Source organism: Bombina bombina, chromosome 6, assembly GCF_027579735.1.
Source record: "Bombina bombina isolate aBomBom1 chromosome 6, aBomBom1.pri, whole genome shotgun sequence".
NCBI classification, from domain to species: Eukaryota; Metazoa; Chordata; class Amphibia; order Anura; family Bombinatoridae; genus Bombina; species Bombina bombina.
In genome coordinates this window covers 893,229,712-893,245,864 of record NC_069504.1, presented here as the reverse complement: position 1 = coordinate 893,245,864, position 16,153 = coordinate 893,229,712, and the positions used below count along the sequence as shown (strand labels likewise).

At 38.1% G+C, this 16,153-nt stretch overlaps 1 protein-coding gene across 1 annotated transcript in view; it reads right to left on the bottom strand.

Moving 5' to 3' along the window:
- Nucleotides 1-15,928, bottom strand: part of RASGRF1 (Ras protein specific guanine nucleotide releasing factor 1) — a 300,540-nt gene extending 284,612 nt beyond the window's left edge. Inside the window, exon 1 of the mRNA XM_053718462.1 lies at nt 15,680-15,928. Coding sequence (XP_053574437.1) covers nt 15,680-15,928 — 249 coding nt within the window. The remainder of the gene's footprint in view (nt 1-15,679) is intronic.
- Between the last annotated feature and the right edge of the window lie 225 nt (nt 15,929-16,153).

Below are 16,153 nucleotides of genomic sequence, written 5' to 3'. Positions count from 1 at the left end.
CTTCTCCGCATCCAAGGATAGGACCAGAGAAGGCGTTCGCTCCTGGTACAGATAATCCATAACCGTAATCATTCGTCTAATATTGTCTGGGGCCTCTCTGTTTTTTATGAACCCTACCTGGTCCGGGTGCACAATAGAGGGTAGGATATGTTTTAAGCGGTTAGCCAGGATTTTAGTGATAATTTTCATATCTTGGTTTATTAGAGATATGGGTCTGTAGCTTGAACAGAGTGTGGCGTTTCTACCCTTTTTTGGTATTACAATAATTTTGGCTCGTAAAAGGTCAGCAGATATGGGTTGGCCTTCTAGAATATGGTTGGCAAACTTAACTATATGTGGGATCAGGGTCTGTCTGAAGAGTCTATAATATTCCCCTGGGAATCCATCAGGACCCGGGGCCTTGCCTGGTTTGAGCTCTTTTATTGCTGTCACCACTTCAGCCTGCGTGATTTTTGTATTTAATTTGTCTTGGTCTTCTGTGGTCAAGTGTGGAAGGTTAGCCAAGTCCAAGAACTCCTTAAGCATATTTTGTGTTTGTGTGTTATGTTGGACCTTTTTCCCATCATACAGATTTCTGTAGTATTCTGCAAACGTGTCCACAATTTCTTGTGGGTGAGATGTAATACTCCCTGTTCCTTTCTGAATTCTCGGGATAGATACTGATTGATATTCATCTCTAATTTTTTTGGCTAAATATCTATCAGGTTTATTTGCGTATATGAAATAGTTGGCTTTAAGCCTTTGGGCTGCCCTAATAGAGTTATTATTCAATAAAGCAAGCAAGTCTGTTTTTTTCCGTTGTAGGGTCTGTAAAATGAGTCGTGAGTTGGTCCGTTTGTGTTCCTTTTCTAAAGAGTCAATATCCCGTTGTAACCCCAAGTATCTATTGTCCGTCTCTTTCTTGTGAATAGCTTTCTCTTTGATTAGCAAACCTCGAAGCACCGATTTGTGCGCTGCCCAAACCGAGATCGGGCTCACCGTAGAATCAGTATTGATTCTCCAGTAGTCACTCATTGCTTTTAAAAGTTTATCTTTAGTGTTGGGATATTTTAGACAGGTCGGGTCAAACGTCCATGTTCTAGTCCTGCCTGGGTCAATAATGGAACCGAAAAATAGTTGTGTGATGGAATGGTCCGACCAGACACATGTATGTATATTAGCCTTGCGTAGTGTAGGCTGCATTATTTGGCTGGTAAAGATATAATCAATTTTTGTGTAGCATTTGTGTGCTGAGGAGTAGTATGTGGTGTCTGTTGTGTCCCCGTATAGTGTGACCCAGCTATCTTGTAGCCCATGCGGTGAAAGTAAGTCGTCAATTTTTGCAGCTATTACTTTTTGTCTTGATTTTTTCTTTGATATATTTTCTATCGTGAACTTCCTCAACGCTGCCAGATCTATATTAAAGTCTCCTGCTAATACTATTCTCGATCTAGACCAGTTGGTCAATAAATCGGAGATGTGTCTAAAAAATGGTTCCTGCTGTTCATTTGGGGCATAAATATTACATAGGATTATTTCTGTACCCTGTATGTTGCCCCTTACTAAAATATATCGGCCTCCTTTGTCTTTCATTGTTTCCCTGTGCTCAAAATTTAAAGATGAGTGAATCAAAATAGATACCCCTTTTGTCTTAGTATCAGAGGTAGCATGGAAGTGTTGTGTGTATTCTTTGGACCAGTACCTAGGAATCTGTGTATTTAAAAAGTGTGTCTCCTGTAAAAATAAAATATCGGCTTTAAGCCTCTTGTATTGTGTCAGTGCAGTCTTCCTCTTTATATCTGAGTTGAGGCCTCTCACATTATGAGTTATCAAATTAACTCCAGGGAAGTCTCGTGATGTAGTCATGATAATGTATCACCCCAATCATACAACCAGCCCTGACTCAAAAGTTCTCCCTCTTTACCTGATTGCTGTAGTGTATCATAATTCTTACCATCCTGTAAGACCCCAACAACAAGCTCCTGATTTCCAACTCTAGTGAAACTCTGGGTGTGGCTATTACCTTGTATGAAGCGAAACTGGCATAGTTCAAAACATTTAAAGAGCATAAATAACTTTGGTTTTCCCTGTAGAACGGAACAGAAAAAACAACATAAAATACATAACATGAAGTATATATTAAGCATTAACATAATTTATAGGAGATGATACTAGGTTTCTCATAACATTATCTCAATTCTCTATAGGTGGTATGATATATCAGATAAGATTTAGCCCATACTTATAACCTTTACGTTGACAGTCTCAAACCCTTGGCCATCATAATATATCAATGTCACATGTATCCTCCACGACACTGCCGAGACAATGTCTAGGAGGGAGTCTTATCAGTCTCTCACATTCATTATATCTTGAGGTAAGCATAATTCCAGGGTGAGATCAGGATTTAAATCTCTTGTTATTTACTTTTGTCCAAGTGGATTTCTTGTTTGATTGCTTTAGTGCTTGTGTCCCTGTGTTCTCCTCAGGGTCAGGTTCAGATGGAATGTCCGGTGTTTCTATACCAAATCTTCTGCAAACCTCCGGTATCTCTTGGGTAGTCCTAATCGTGGTGACCTTGCCATCTTTAAGTATATTAAGGGCAAAAGGAAAGCCCCAGCGGTAGGTAATTTGATGTTTTCTAAGCAGTGATGTTAGTGGCCTTAATCTTCCCCGTCTTTGAAGTGTTCTCACACACAGGTCCTGGAAAAACTGTACAACATTCCCTTGGTATTTGAATGTAGGATATTTGCGAGATGCGTTTAAGATTTTTTCCTTATCAGTAAATTTGAGAAATTTGATGATCACATCTCTTGGTGGCATATCTCTTTGTGGCCTGGCCCGGAGCGCTCTGTGGGCTCTCTCAATTTGATAGTCCATGTCATCGGTAGCCATTGTGATAGCCTTGAAAAGACCCTGTAGATAGGGGAGAAGGTCTGGTGTATTGATGGATTCTGGTACGCCCTTTATGCGCAGATTCGATCTCCTGTTGCGATTTTCTACATCTTCCATCTTGTCCTGAAGATCAGCTATTTGTTGTTGCTGGATGGCGACCGTTTGTGACATAACACAGACATTCTCCTCTAAATCTCCTCTGTCATTCTCCAAGGCGTCTACCCTATTTCCAATTTCTAGTATATCGTTTTTAATTTCTGATAAGCTGCTGGTTACTGTGGCGTGGAGACCATCAATTTTGTCCCACAGTTTCTCAAAATTGGTTGCAATATCTTGCTTGGAGACTAATAGGGTTAAATCAGCCTTTGTTGCGGGTGTCTGAGCATCCAGAGATTTACAGTGCTCAGATTCCAAATCAGAATCCCCCTCTGTCTCCATACTTGTAGTTTCTATTTGTTTGCAAGGTATGTTGGACCTAAGGAATGTATCCATGGAGGTGATCTTACTACTTTTCTCAGGTTTCTGAGCTCTTCTGGAAGACATTTTAAGTTTAATAGTGGCTATTATCTATCCTGGTCTCTGCGTAATCCTGTGAGTAGCAGTAGTGTGTGGAGAGTGCTTCGTGGTGTATCTCAGCAATCTTCAGTGTGAGTATCGTCTTTGTTGGGTGGGAGATGGGGTGAGTGCTCAGAGGGCATGTGAGGCCTAAGCTTGATGTGTGCTTCTAGAGTTCTGTGGGTTCACAGTGTTATCAGCTTTGCAAGAGGAATCTGTTGTTTTAAGTACATAGTCCTTTAGGGGTTTGCTCAAATTAGCCACATTCAGTATAGTTACCGCTTGGGGTATCAGTCGTTCATACATTCAACATATTAGGGCAAGACCTATATTGTATATGTACCTCCGTAGCAGCCATGTGCGTTTATAGTTCTAGCGCGTCTTGCTTGTTTGGCTTAGCAGCCATTATAGTTCTCTGTTATTCCTCCATTACCCCACAACTGAGTAACCCTCACCAATGCCATACAGTGTCAATTCTGCCACCTTTGCCTCAGTAATGCTCACCCTTCAGCCGACACCAGCTACAAGTCCATTTGTACTCCTCTCCGAAACTGCGTGGCGCAACCAAGATGGCGCCCGCTGTATTTGCTTCCAACTCCTGTCAGGTTCTAAAGTTGCTGCTCGAAGTTGCTATAGTCGGAGTTTTCAGTAAAAGAACATCCCGGACATGTCTCTGTCGCTTACTCTGTACTTTGCTTGCTTTTTGTCATTCCACCTTAGGGCATTAACCACCTTTTAAGTGTATCATACTCCGGAGCTCCGGTCTCACACAACCATTGCTGTGCGCTGCTAGGCTCCGCCCACACAAACTCCATTTAAAGGGACACTGAACCCAAATTTTTTCTTTCATGATTCAGATAGAGCATGCAATTTAAGCCACTTTCTAATTTATTCCCATTATCAATTTTTCTTCGTTCTCTTGCTATATTTATTTTAAAAAGAAGACATCTAAGCTTTTTTTTTTATTCAGAACTCTGGACAGCACTTTTTTATTGGAGGATGAGTTTATCCACCAATCAACAAGAACAACCCAGGTTGATCACCAAAAATGGGCCGGCATCTTAACTTACTTTCTTGCATTTCAAATAAAGATACCAAGAGAATGAAGACAATTTGATAATAGGAGTAAATTAGAAAGTTGCTTAAAATGTCATGCTCTATCTGAATCACGAAAGAAAAAATTTGGGTACAGTGTCCCTTTAACCCCGTTAACCAATCACAGATTTCAGTGATTGGCATCGATTCATGTTCAGGGTGCCGTTGTGGGAAAATGGAGATCGAATTATGTTTTGAGTTAACAATTTCAGCTGTGTTTGATTGTAATCCCTTTGTTAACGAAAAAAAAAGTTCTGAGTGATATTGGAAATAAATTTGGAAAGATTGGATTTAACCCCTATATTACAGTTTGTACCTTTACAGTAATATTACAGAAATGCAAAAAAAATATTCATATTTGTTTAGTCAATTAGTGCGTTTAAAGGGACAGAATTCAGATAGAGCTTGCAATTGTGAACAACTTTCCAATGTGCTTCTAATATCTAACTTGCTTTGTTCTCTTGGTATCCTTTATTGAAAAGCATACCTAGGTAGGCTCAAGAGCAGCAATGCACTGCTAGCTGCTGATTGGTGGCTATACTTATAGCTAACTCCCAGTACCCAGTAGTGCTTTGCTACACATTCAACAAAGGATATCAAGAGAATGAAATATATTTGATTATAAATAAGTTGAAAAGTCATTTAAAACTGTATGCTCTGTCTGACTCATTAAAGAAAATGTTGTGGTTTTAAGCCCCATCAAGGAGCGTATTTTCCCCTTGACCAATCAAAAACATGCCTAGAGTGGCATTTTGCTATGGAACCGCAAATGTATAGCTTTTTTTCCCTCAACTAATGCATTAAAGGGACAGTCAAGTCCCAAAAAAACTTTCATGATTTAAATAGGGAATGTAATTTTAAAAAACTTTCCAATTTACTTTTATCACCAATTTTGCTTTGTTCTCTTGCTATTCTTAGTTGAAAGCTAAAACTAGGAGGTTCATATGCTAATTTCTTAGACCTTGAAGACTGCCTCTAATCTGAAAGCATTTTTACCACTAGAGGGCATTAGTTCATGTGTTTCATATGGATAACATTGAGCTCATGCACGTAAAGTTACCCTGGAGTGAGCACTGATTGGCTAAATTGCAAGTCTGTAAATAGCACTGAGATAAGGGGGCAGTCTGCAGAGGCTTAGATACAAGAAAATCACAGAGGTAAAGAGTGTATTAATATAACAGTGTTGGTTATGCAAAACTGGGGAATAGTTAATAAAGGGATTATCTATCTTTTTAAACAACAAAAATTCTGGTGTTGACTGTCCCTTTAAGAAGGTAAGAAGAGGCTCTGTCTGGCTATATAAATAAAAACAATAAAAAAAACTTTGGCCTGGTGTAAGTCATCATTGAAAGAATAGATATTTCTAGCCCTCTCTTCATTAACTCTAAAACATTTAAGAAATCTTAATAACGGAGACCTGTTTTCTAAGGTGAAAAAATGCTCTATGAATTATATGTAATTATTTCAACTGATCCTGCTTTGTGAGATAAAGAAGCACATCATTCTTTCCCCATCATGGAGATCCAAAATATACTACAACTGCAAATACATACTGCAGGGAAAATGAGAAAGACAAGAGCTATCCTTCTTAGGCGGTGTGCTAAACAACACTCTAGTTGTAAAGTCTAAAGGAATTTCATTGCTACTACCAGTTACTAAGGTAGATTCTAATTTTGTCACTAATCACTTCCCAAACCATATTTTCCTAAGTGTCAAAACTGCCCAGCAATGTTTAAATTCCACTTCAATTCCCTGAATCTCTTTAAACCTTTAATACGTATATGTGATGTGATATTTCTCAAAAACAAATTCTATATCCAGTGCAAGTAAAAGCTGTTATCTGTATCAAAAGGGCATTGTACTAAGACATATTATAATAGCATAGAATGTACATGTTGTTATGTGAGCAGTGGCATTGGGTAGTACATTGCCTAACTAATTAACCCCCTATTCATCCAAATAAGACACCACAATGCTCCTCTAATTAACCCCTTATACTGTTATACACCAAAAAAGCCCATCACAATGGCCCTCTAAGATAACTCCTATCCTTTAATTAATTGTTTATCTGCCAGAATATCATACTTAAATTATCCCTCTATCTAATTAACCTCCTCTCCAGAGTAGCCAACTACAAGGCAGTTTGTCCAAATTGAGCTCTACCCCTCATCAACCAATCAGCGATTAGGCACAATTTTGGCACACTGCCTGCAGCCTTTTATAAACTGATTGTCTAATTAAACCAGAACATAACAATCCAAAGTTACTTGTTGTTTCAACATCATCATACATATCCTATAGAAAGAATGTCCTAAAAATGAAAATATTTGCTTAGCTCCTAAATATTCAAGCTGGTTGTGGAGGGTCAGGGATGTGCTAGGAGACATAACGTGTTTATTAGGAGCATTAACCTAGGGTGCTGGAACTTTGGTGGCGAGTGCTGCAGGGAGTTGGGGGATAATGCAGTAGAGGTATTGGCTGTAAAGTTTTTAGTGATGGGTAATACTGTCAGGTTTGGAAATAGAGGGAGCATTGTGGGGGTCCAGGATTAAAGCGGCAAGGGCCATGCATGCAGTTTTGAGTGAGAAGCAGTTCATATATATATCTTTGTGAATTTTTTAAAGTTACGTTTTACTGTTCTTAAAGGGCCATAATACCCAAATGTTTAAACACTTGAAAGTGATGCAACATAGCTGTAAAAAGCTGACTAGAAAATATCACCTCAACATCTCTATGTAAAAAAGAAAGATATTTTACCTCAAAAGTTCCTCAGTAGCCACGTCCCATTGTAAAGGACTTCTAAGCAGCAAATCAGTGTCTCTGTCCTGGGACAGCGGAAGGAGCGAGCTTTTGTGCACTCTCATGTTATTTCCCTATTCAGTGTAAGGAAGTTTACAATGAAATCTCATGAGAGTTAAGTGAAATCTCATGAGATCACAGTAAAAGAGTTCATGACCTCAGCACTGTTGATGCTGATTGGCTGCTGTTCATTTCTTCATTTATTTATTTTTATCTGCAGCTGGGCTGCAGCTGAGTATAACTTTTTATACAGAACTTACTTTGCTGAGCTGAGGACATTGTGAGGTAAAATATCTTCCTTTTTTACATAGAGACGCTCAGGTAGGGTTGCCACCCGTCCCTTAAAATACAGAACACTTATAAGTTACACATGCTGCAGGGTGTGCAGGGAGAAATATGAATAGTGCTGTCCAGAAACACAATGCATGTTCCTCCCTGCACACCCTGCAGCATGTGTAACTCATAAGTATCTATGAAAACATGGCTGAGGTGGCAACCCTACGCTCAGGTGATATTTTCCTGTCAGCTTTTTACAGTTATACTGCATCAGTTTCAAGTGATTTAGCATATGAGTATTATGTCCCTTTAAGTGGATGACTGAATGACCATTAAACCATTTGAAGCAGAAAAAAACATTTTTAAGACATTGGAGATCTGAAATTCTGTAGGGTCTCAGATAAATTGGGATAGGACAAGTTAACAAGTCTAAATCCACTTGAAAAGGGCTGTAAGTGTAGCTTAAAGGGACATGAAACCCAAAATGTTTCTTTAGTGACTGAGACAGAGCATGCCATTTAAAAAAGGTTTCCAATTTACTTTTATTATCAAATTTGCTTTGTTCCCATGATACTCTTTGAAGAACAGATACCTAGGTAGGTATCTGGAGCACTACATAGCAGGAAATAGTGCTGCCATCTAGTGCTCTTGCAAATGGATAAGATTCTTGCAAAACTGCTGTTATATAGTGCTAGAAACACATGCACGCTCCTGAGCTTTTTTTTTTTTCTTCAATAAAATATACCAAGATAATAGAAGTAAATTAGAAAGTTGGTTAAAATTGCATGCTCTATCTGAATCATGAAAGAAACATTTGGGGTTTCATATCCCTTTAAGATTCATCTGGTGAGGCCACGCCGTGATTGGAGGAAGCCGGTTTCGTCATTGCTGTGTAAGTACAGCAGAAAGAAGCAGGCGGGGGGATCGGCCCCTGTTTTAATAGTTTTTTTTTAAAAACCGGGCACTTTATCATGAAAGTTGACATTCACTTTAAGTTTCCCTCTAGATTATGATCTAGCAGTATTTGTCCAAAGCAGCATCTGCTATTAAGAAACTTTACATTAAAGATAAAAAAGTAACTTTAAAAAAACCTCAGCAAATCAAGTAACACTCCACCTTGTAGGAAAGAGAAATACATTAATGCTGCTGTTAAGTGAATACACTAACAATACAAATGATAAAGCTTTACCGGTGAGCATGTGGAACAACTCGGCAAAACAATCCCACAGCAATTTACAGAAATTATAGGATTTGTTTTTACAAATATAACTAATGTTCTGGCAGAATCATATTTTATAAATAGGACAAGAGTCCAGTATCCAGTATAAGAATTGTCCAGTACTGAAACACTTTAAAGGAAAAGTAAACACCTTGAGATTTTAATATAAAATGTTTAATTATGCATAGTGAGCCATCTTTGCAATGTACGTTCCTTATTTATTTTGCCCCTTTTCATGTAATTAAGGTCTGAATATTGTGGATATTCTAATTCTCAGTGCTGGAAATGCACCCTATTGACTTATCATGGCTAACCATGCTAACATATATTTCCATAACTGGCTTTAATGGGACAGTCAAGTCAAAATTAAATGTGCATGATTCAGTTAAGGGATGCAATTTTAAGCAACTTTCCTATTTATTTTTATCATCAAAAATGCTTTGTTCAGTTCGTATTCTTTGTTGAAAGCTAAACCTAGGTAAGCCCTTGAAGGCCGCCTCTTATTTTAGTGCATTTTGACTGTTTTTCACAGTTAGACAGTTACTTCATGTGTATCATATAGTTAACATTGTTCTCACTCCTGTGGAGTTATTTATGAGTCAGCACTGATTGGCTAAAATGCAAGTCTGACAAAAAACCTGAGATAAGTGGGCAGTCTGCAGAGGCTTAGTTGCAAGGTAATCACAGAGGTAAAAAGTGTATCAATATAACAGTGTTGGTTATGCAAAACTGGGGAATGGGTAATAAACAAAAACAATTTTGGTGTAGACTGTCCCTTTAATTAATACACAATTGCATAAAATGCACTTCATATTAGAATTATTGTCTACAGACTAAATCCCAGATTAGCTCAAACAAATAAGACAAGTGGTGGGTGGACTTTGGCTATCGACAAACAATTGCAGCAAACAAGATGATACTTTGTTTTTAAAATATTTAGACTTGGCTGATATGTTATTCAATAGCAAGAAAGCAAAATGTATTGTAATTAAAAGGTGTTTACTGTCCCTTTAAAGATAAGCCAGAGAATCACAGGTGTTTACATGAATCACATCTCAGGGATACAGTACATTCCCTATTTGGAATTGTCAGATAGGCTAAAGCTACTAAGCATTTCAGTCTGCATTGTACAGGCTTCTTGTAACTTCCTCCTTCATAGTCTATTCTCACTGTTGTAGATTACAAAGCAAACACACAAATAGCATAACTGATTTGTTAATTCTTTCCATGTATTTAACTACTGTTATAATACTTTTGTATATAACAATGGTCTTTATTAATACCAAAAGTGGCACCTGCTAGTTTAGTATATACTTGTCTCTCTGTGTCATCCTCATCCTATTGCATGTGCTCCTTCTTTCCCAGTATATCATTATGTTGTCACTTCCTTCTGATATACTACTAGAGGGTATATTAGATTTCTATAGGAAACTTTACATCAACATCACAGCTTGACAATTCCTGGTAGCCATTAAAGGGACATTGTGCACTTGATTTTTCTTTGCATAAATGTTTGCTAGATGATACACACCTGGGAGTGATTTTGTAACAATGTATATCTTTGCTTATTCATTTAATAACATTGTACAGAATTTCAGACTCCTAACCAAGCCCCACAGTGTCAGATGTAGACTGAAGTCTACAGACTACTGCAGCTCCTGTTTGTCTAATCTGTCTTTTCATATGCAGGGGAGGGGGAGTGTTTGCTCTTTTTGTTTTCCCAGCCCCTTTCAATGGGTGTCCCAGCTTGACCTCATCAACAGTGCTAAACTGGGAGCTTCTAAGTACGTTTTCAAAGGGTTAATACTGGATTTTTAGATCAGTATTTGTGCATATTCTTTTTTTTTAGCCGTTATATGAAAATTGGTGTACACTGCCCCTTTAAGCTGTATCTCCTAGACATAAACCCAAGATAAACAAATAAATAATAGAGGAGGCAGCACTCCAATCAGGATATGAAAACTTTATTAGCCTATATGATGTGAGCTCACATGGGCTAATAAAGTTTTCATATCCTGACTGATTGGAGTGCTGTCCCCTCAATTGTTTGTGGAATTCTGGGTTTTTGTTGTAGGAATCCTGGGAAACATGCACCCTACTTGCTAGTGATTGCAGTTGAATTGTTTGCCTTCCTGGAGTGCTGATCTCTTTTTGGAACTTCATAAACCCAACATAAATCATTTCATGGCCCTTAAAGGGAGTGTAAAGTCAATATTAAACTTTCACAATTTAGTTAGAACATGCAATTTTAAACAACTTTCCAATGTTCTCCTATTAACAAATGTACTTCATTCTCTTAGTATTCTTTGATGAAAGTATACTTAGGTAGGCTCAGAAGCAGAAATGCACTACAGGGAGCTAGTTGCTGATTGGTGGTTGCACATATATGCCTCTTGTCATTGGCTTTCCTGATTTTTTTGCAAGCTCCCAGTAGCGTATTGCCGCTGCTTAAAGGGACATTAAACCCCAAAAAAATCTTTAACTTTTCTTTGTTGTCCTTCTATCTTTATTTAAAAAAGCAGGAGTCTAAGCTAAGGAGCCGGCCTATTTTTGGTTCAGTACCTGGTTTGCACTTGCTGATTGGTGGCTAAATGTACCCTCCAATCAGAAAGCACTATTCAGGGTGCTGAACCAAAAATGGGCCGGCTCCCTAGTTTAGATTCCTGCTTTTTCAAATAAAGATACCAAGAGAATGAAGAAAAATTGATAATAGGAGTAATTTAGAAAGTTGCTTAAAAATGCATGCTCTATCTGAATCATGAAAGAAACAAATTTGGGCTTAGTATCCCTTTAAAGGGACACTGAACAGATTTTTTTTCTTTTGTGATTCAAATAGAACCTGCAATTTTAAGCAACTTTCTAATTTACTCCTATTATCAAAATTCCTTAATTCTCTTGGTATCTTTATTTGAAAAGCAAGAATGTACGTTTAGATGCCGGCCCATTATTGGTGAACAACCTGGGTTGTTCTTGCTGATTGGTGGATAAATTCACCCACCAATAAACAAGTGTTGTCCAGTGTTCTAAACCAAAAAATAGCTTAGATGCCTTCTTTTTCAAATAAAGGTAGCAAGAGAACAAAGAAAAAATTGATAACAGGAGAAAAATAGAAAGTTGCTTAAAATTGCATGCTCTATCTGAATCACGAAATAAAAAAATTGGGTTCAGTGTCCCTTTAAGTCTTCTGTTATTACCACCAGCTCAAAGTTTACACTGTTGCTCTAGAGCTTCCAAATACATTTTTTAGATTTATTACTAGGCAAACTTACCAGATGGCCACCAGGGGTGTCTGTATGCCTGGACAAATAATGCTATCCAATGAAGTCAACTGGAGGTTACATCACAAGATTTAGTGATTCTTCTTGTATGTCATGTTTACCTATTTGTACAGTGCTCATATGTAACTAAGTAATTATATGTACAAATGTACTTAAACAACATTCCGCCAATATAAATATAGTATCTACTGGGTTTGTGATATAAAGTCCAAGACCACATCCCTCACTAGATACCCCACTAGCTGTCAAGCCCCCCCCCCCAACCCCTAAACAATATATAATTACACCTCTGACCTCTCTGGCTATCCTGGCCATTTCTCTAACTACATGCTTGTTTGTGTCTCCATGCTGTTACTTTAAGATATGACTATAACTGTATACATTCTAAAATCATCATATTATTTGTAGCTAAATTCTTTTTTTTGTTGTATGCACAAATGTACACACCCATAGGCAATGATCCACAAGATTTTTTTTTCTGGGGGGAGGGGTAAGTAGCAATAATAAAAATGTTCCAACTACAATAATGTAATGTAGACAAACCACTGATAAATATCTTTACAGTTTTATAACTCTAACCAAGAATAAATAAGTTAAATAAATGCAATTTTCATAAACCACTTGAAACATATTGAAATTAGGGGTAGTCTTTTCCATCAAATGATGGCTCATATTGCCCTCTAGATATAAAGTAATTGGTTTTGCTGTTAGCAGAAAAGGTGTCTCAGTTCACTTTTTCAGTCCATTCTTAATCTCTGAAGCTGGTATCTTGTCTAGTTAATGAAGTATTTAGTTTTTTTTGGCCTAGTAATATTAGTGTATTTATGTTACACCAGTCATCTGACAACTAGAAGACCTTGTTACATTTAAACAGACATGGTTTTAAGAACCAGAATTGATATTTCTCTAAGCCTGCTGTAAAATGGTTTAATTACCATTTTCACATGAACTATGTGATATCTAGAGGGCCGTGTGACGCCTCAATTAAAAGAGAAGATTCTCCTCTAAGGGTTTGTCAGTGTATTTGGATTTGTGTTTGGCTATGAGAGCAATAGCACAGTTTCAAAGCCTCCTATTTTTAGTACTGTAACCTGTGTGTCAAATGAATTAGGAAGCTGCCCTTTTTACACTGCTTGCAAGTTAAAAAGAAGGTTATATGACCTATATTTGAAAAAGGACAATTCCTTGTTTAAGATGATGGGCCTTGTGTTTATCTTAGTTTACAAAGTGACTACTGCTTATCTCCAGGACTTAGAATCCAGATGTGTATGACACAGAAAGGGATATTTGGCTCTGAATCACTACCCCAATAGACATATACCAATATTACTCTTATTTTCTGCCTGTCCAACATCTCTTTACCTACCTGTGTTTTATATTGGTCGGTGCTATGCACCTTACTTGATCCTTAAAGGGACATTAAACCCAAGATTTTTCTTTCATTATTCAGACAGAGAATGCAATTTTAAGCAACATTCCTATTTACTTCTATTATCTAATTCCTTTTTTTAAGAAATAACAATGCACATGGGTTAGCCAATCACACCAGGCATCTATGTGCAGCCACCAATCAGCAGTTAATGAGCCTATATAGATATGATTTTCAGCAAAGGATATCAAGAGAATAAAGCACATTAGATAATAGAAGTAAATTAGAAATTTGCTTAAAATTGCACTCTCTTTCTAAATCATGAAAGAAAATGTTTGGGTTTCATGTCCCTTTAAAGGAATAATGAACCCAAATTTTGTCTTTAATGACTCAGATAGAGCATGCAATTTTAAACAACTTTCTAATTTACTCCTATTAAAAAAATTTCTTCATTCTCTTGCTATCTTTAGTTGAAAAGTAGGAATGTAAGCTTACAAGTCGGCCCATTTTTGGTTCATAAAAGACAAAATTTGGATTCAGTTTTGCTTTAAATGGATGTTATAAACAAAAAGTTTATTTTATGTATGAAAGAGCACAATTTAAACATGATAAAAATATTTTGGTAAATGAAAAATATGTTGAGTTAAAGCTGTTGAAAGATATCTTGAAACTAGAAGGAAGTAATATTTGTGTACAAATTATCCTGTGGGATATGGACAGATCTACTTATGGATAATGCCACTCTGCATAAGAATACAACAAAACACAAGAGCATCCAATACAAAATATAATACATGTTAAAATACCTTCTTTTAGATGCAACAATACAATGTATTTAATGAAATTATAATATGTCTGACTGTCCACCAAACCCTCTTCCCCCCACTTCGGCAGTTTTACTCATTTCCCCACTGTTATTATACACACCCATTTCTACAACCACCCACTAAACACTTGATTATGTCAATACCACTATATATGTCTGCCTGTATATATTCAGCCCCTTTTCTATTGCCATATAGATTTCTTTTCTAAGGGTCTGTCACCTGTCATATGCGCTTGTTGGTGTCAAATTTCTCATAATGCAAAATAGACAGCTGCCTAAGGATAACTTTGGTTGGTCAAGTTTAAAAACTTTCCAATACACTTTTACATTTTCTGTTATGTACAATTGGCTCCCCAATACAGCAAAGCAGAAGTGGTACTAGAAAATTATACTGGATATTCTTTAGTAAGTATATATTTGTGACCTAGCAATATAGACTCCAGATGGTTAGTTGTACCCTCACTATGCACATTTGGATTGAAAATGAATAGAACATCAAATTACTCAGAGCCTACGAATAAGGGGGCTCAATACCTGCAAAAAGGGCCAACCTTAGCATTTGCAAGATAAAGTTGTGGGGCCCCTAAGCCCAGTGCCCTTATTCCCCTCCCCTGTATGCCCTGCCCCTTATATGGCCCGTCCCTTTACCAACATTTGGTGATACCTATATAAAGAATAACACAAAATATTAGACCTCCTGATACCATAAACACTTCTCATAAACTAAATACAACATATACATTGCACCATCTCATAACCTCACCTCTAACATTGCAGGCCCCCCAAAGCGCGGGGCCCTGGGCAGGTGCCCCTCTTGCCTTGCCCAAAGGGCAGAACTGTCTCCATAATCAATTTTACTGCATACCCATGCCTGTCATTACCGCCTGTTTTGCTTATATAAAAGGTATAAGTCTTAAGATGACATCTTGCTACTTCTATTTAAATATATATTTATATAGGTAGATATATCCTCTCCCTACATATCCTTATTATAAAATAAAAAGTGAGTTGATTAACTATATTTTAAAAAAAATGTAGTAAGGCTTGACAAATATAACAGTTTGCCCCATTTTAATGTATATACACTTGTTCCTTCCCTTGCTGTGTATATACCTGTCAGTCAAGACCCCGCCCCCTTGTTATATTAGTATATATCTGTCAGTGCTTTAGTAGCTGTAAATACCTGTCTTCCACCTATATACACACCAATGTTATTGTACATACAATGATATGCTTTTCCTGCGCTTCCATATACCTATATATAACCCTCCTGCAGCTATATATACCTTTGAGCTGCCCTCCTACTAATACATATACCTAAGTGTTGCTATTACACAAACCTATATGTTCGTATTGCTTACTGTACACACATATTATATGCCCCCTACCTGTCTATCCGGGCCCCCCTTGGCCCCTCGCTCGCAGCTGCATCCCTCGAGCAGGTACAGTCCACACGGGCGGCCGCTGGATTCATTCTCGAAGCAAAAAAGCAGGTTGTGAAGCAACGAAAAGCACCGGCTATGCCAGCGGCTGTTATCCGAGCTCCTCTTGCTTAGAATCCCCCTCCGGGTCCCATCTTTTCGGGCGAGCTGCCCCAGGTACACGGCATGAGCCTCGTTCAACCGAAGCCGCTGCATCTTGTGGCCTGGGCTAGGAACCCGCCCCCGCTACCCTGCGGTACCCCCTCTCCCCCCCCTCCCTGAGCCCTGCGTATCCCCACTTGTCGCCCAGTTATGTTCCACGGGTGCAGGCGCTCCTCCCCTGGTGCCCGGAGCACTTCGGCGGGTCCCGAGTCTCCAGAGCTCAGAAGGGACAAGTCACGTGACGCTGCTCGGGTAGCGCCGATTCAGCACCACGGACAG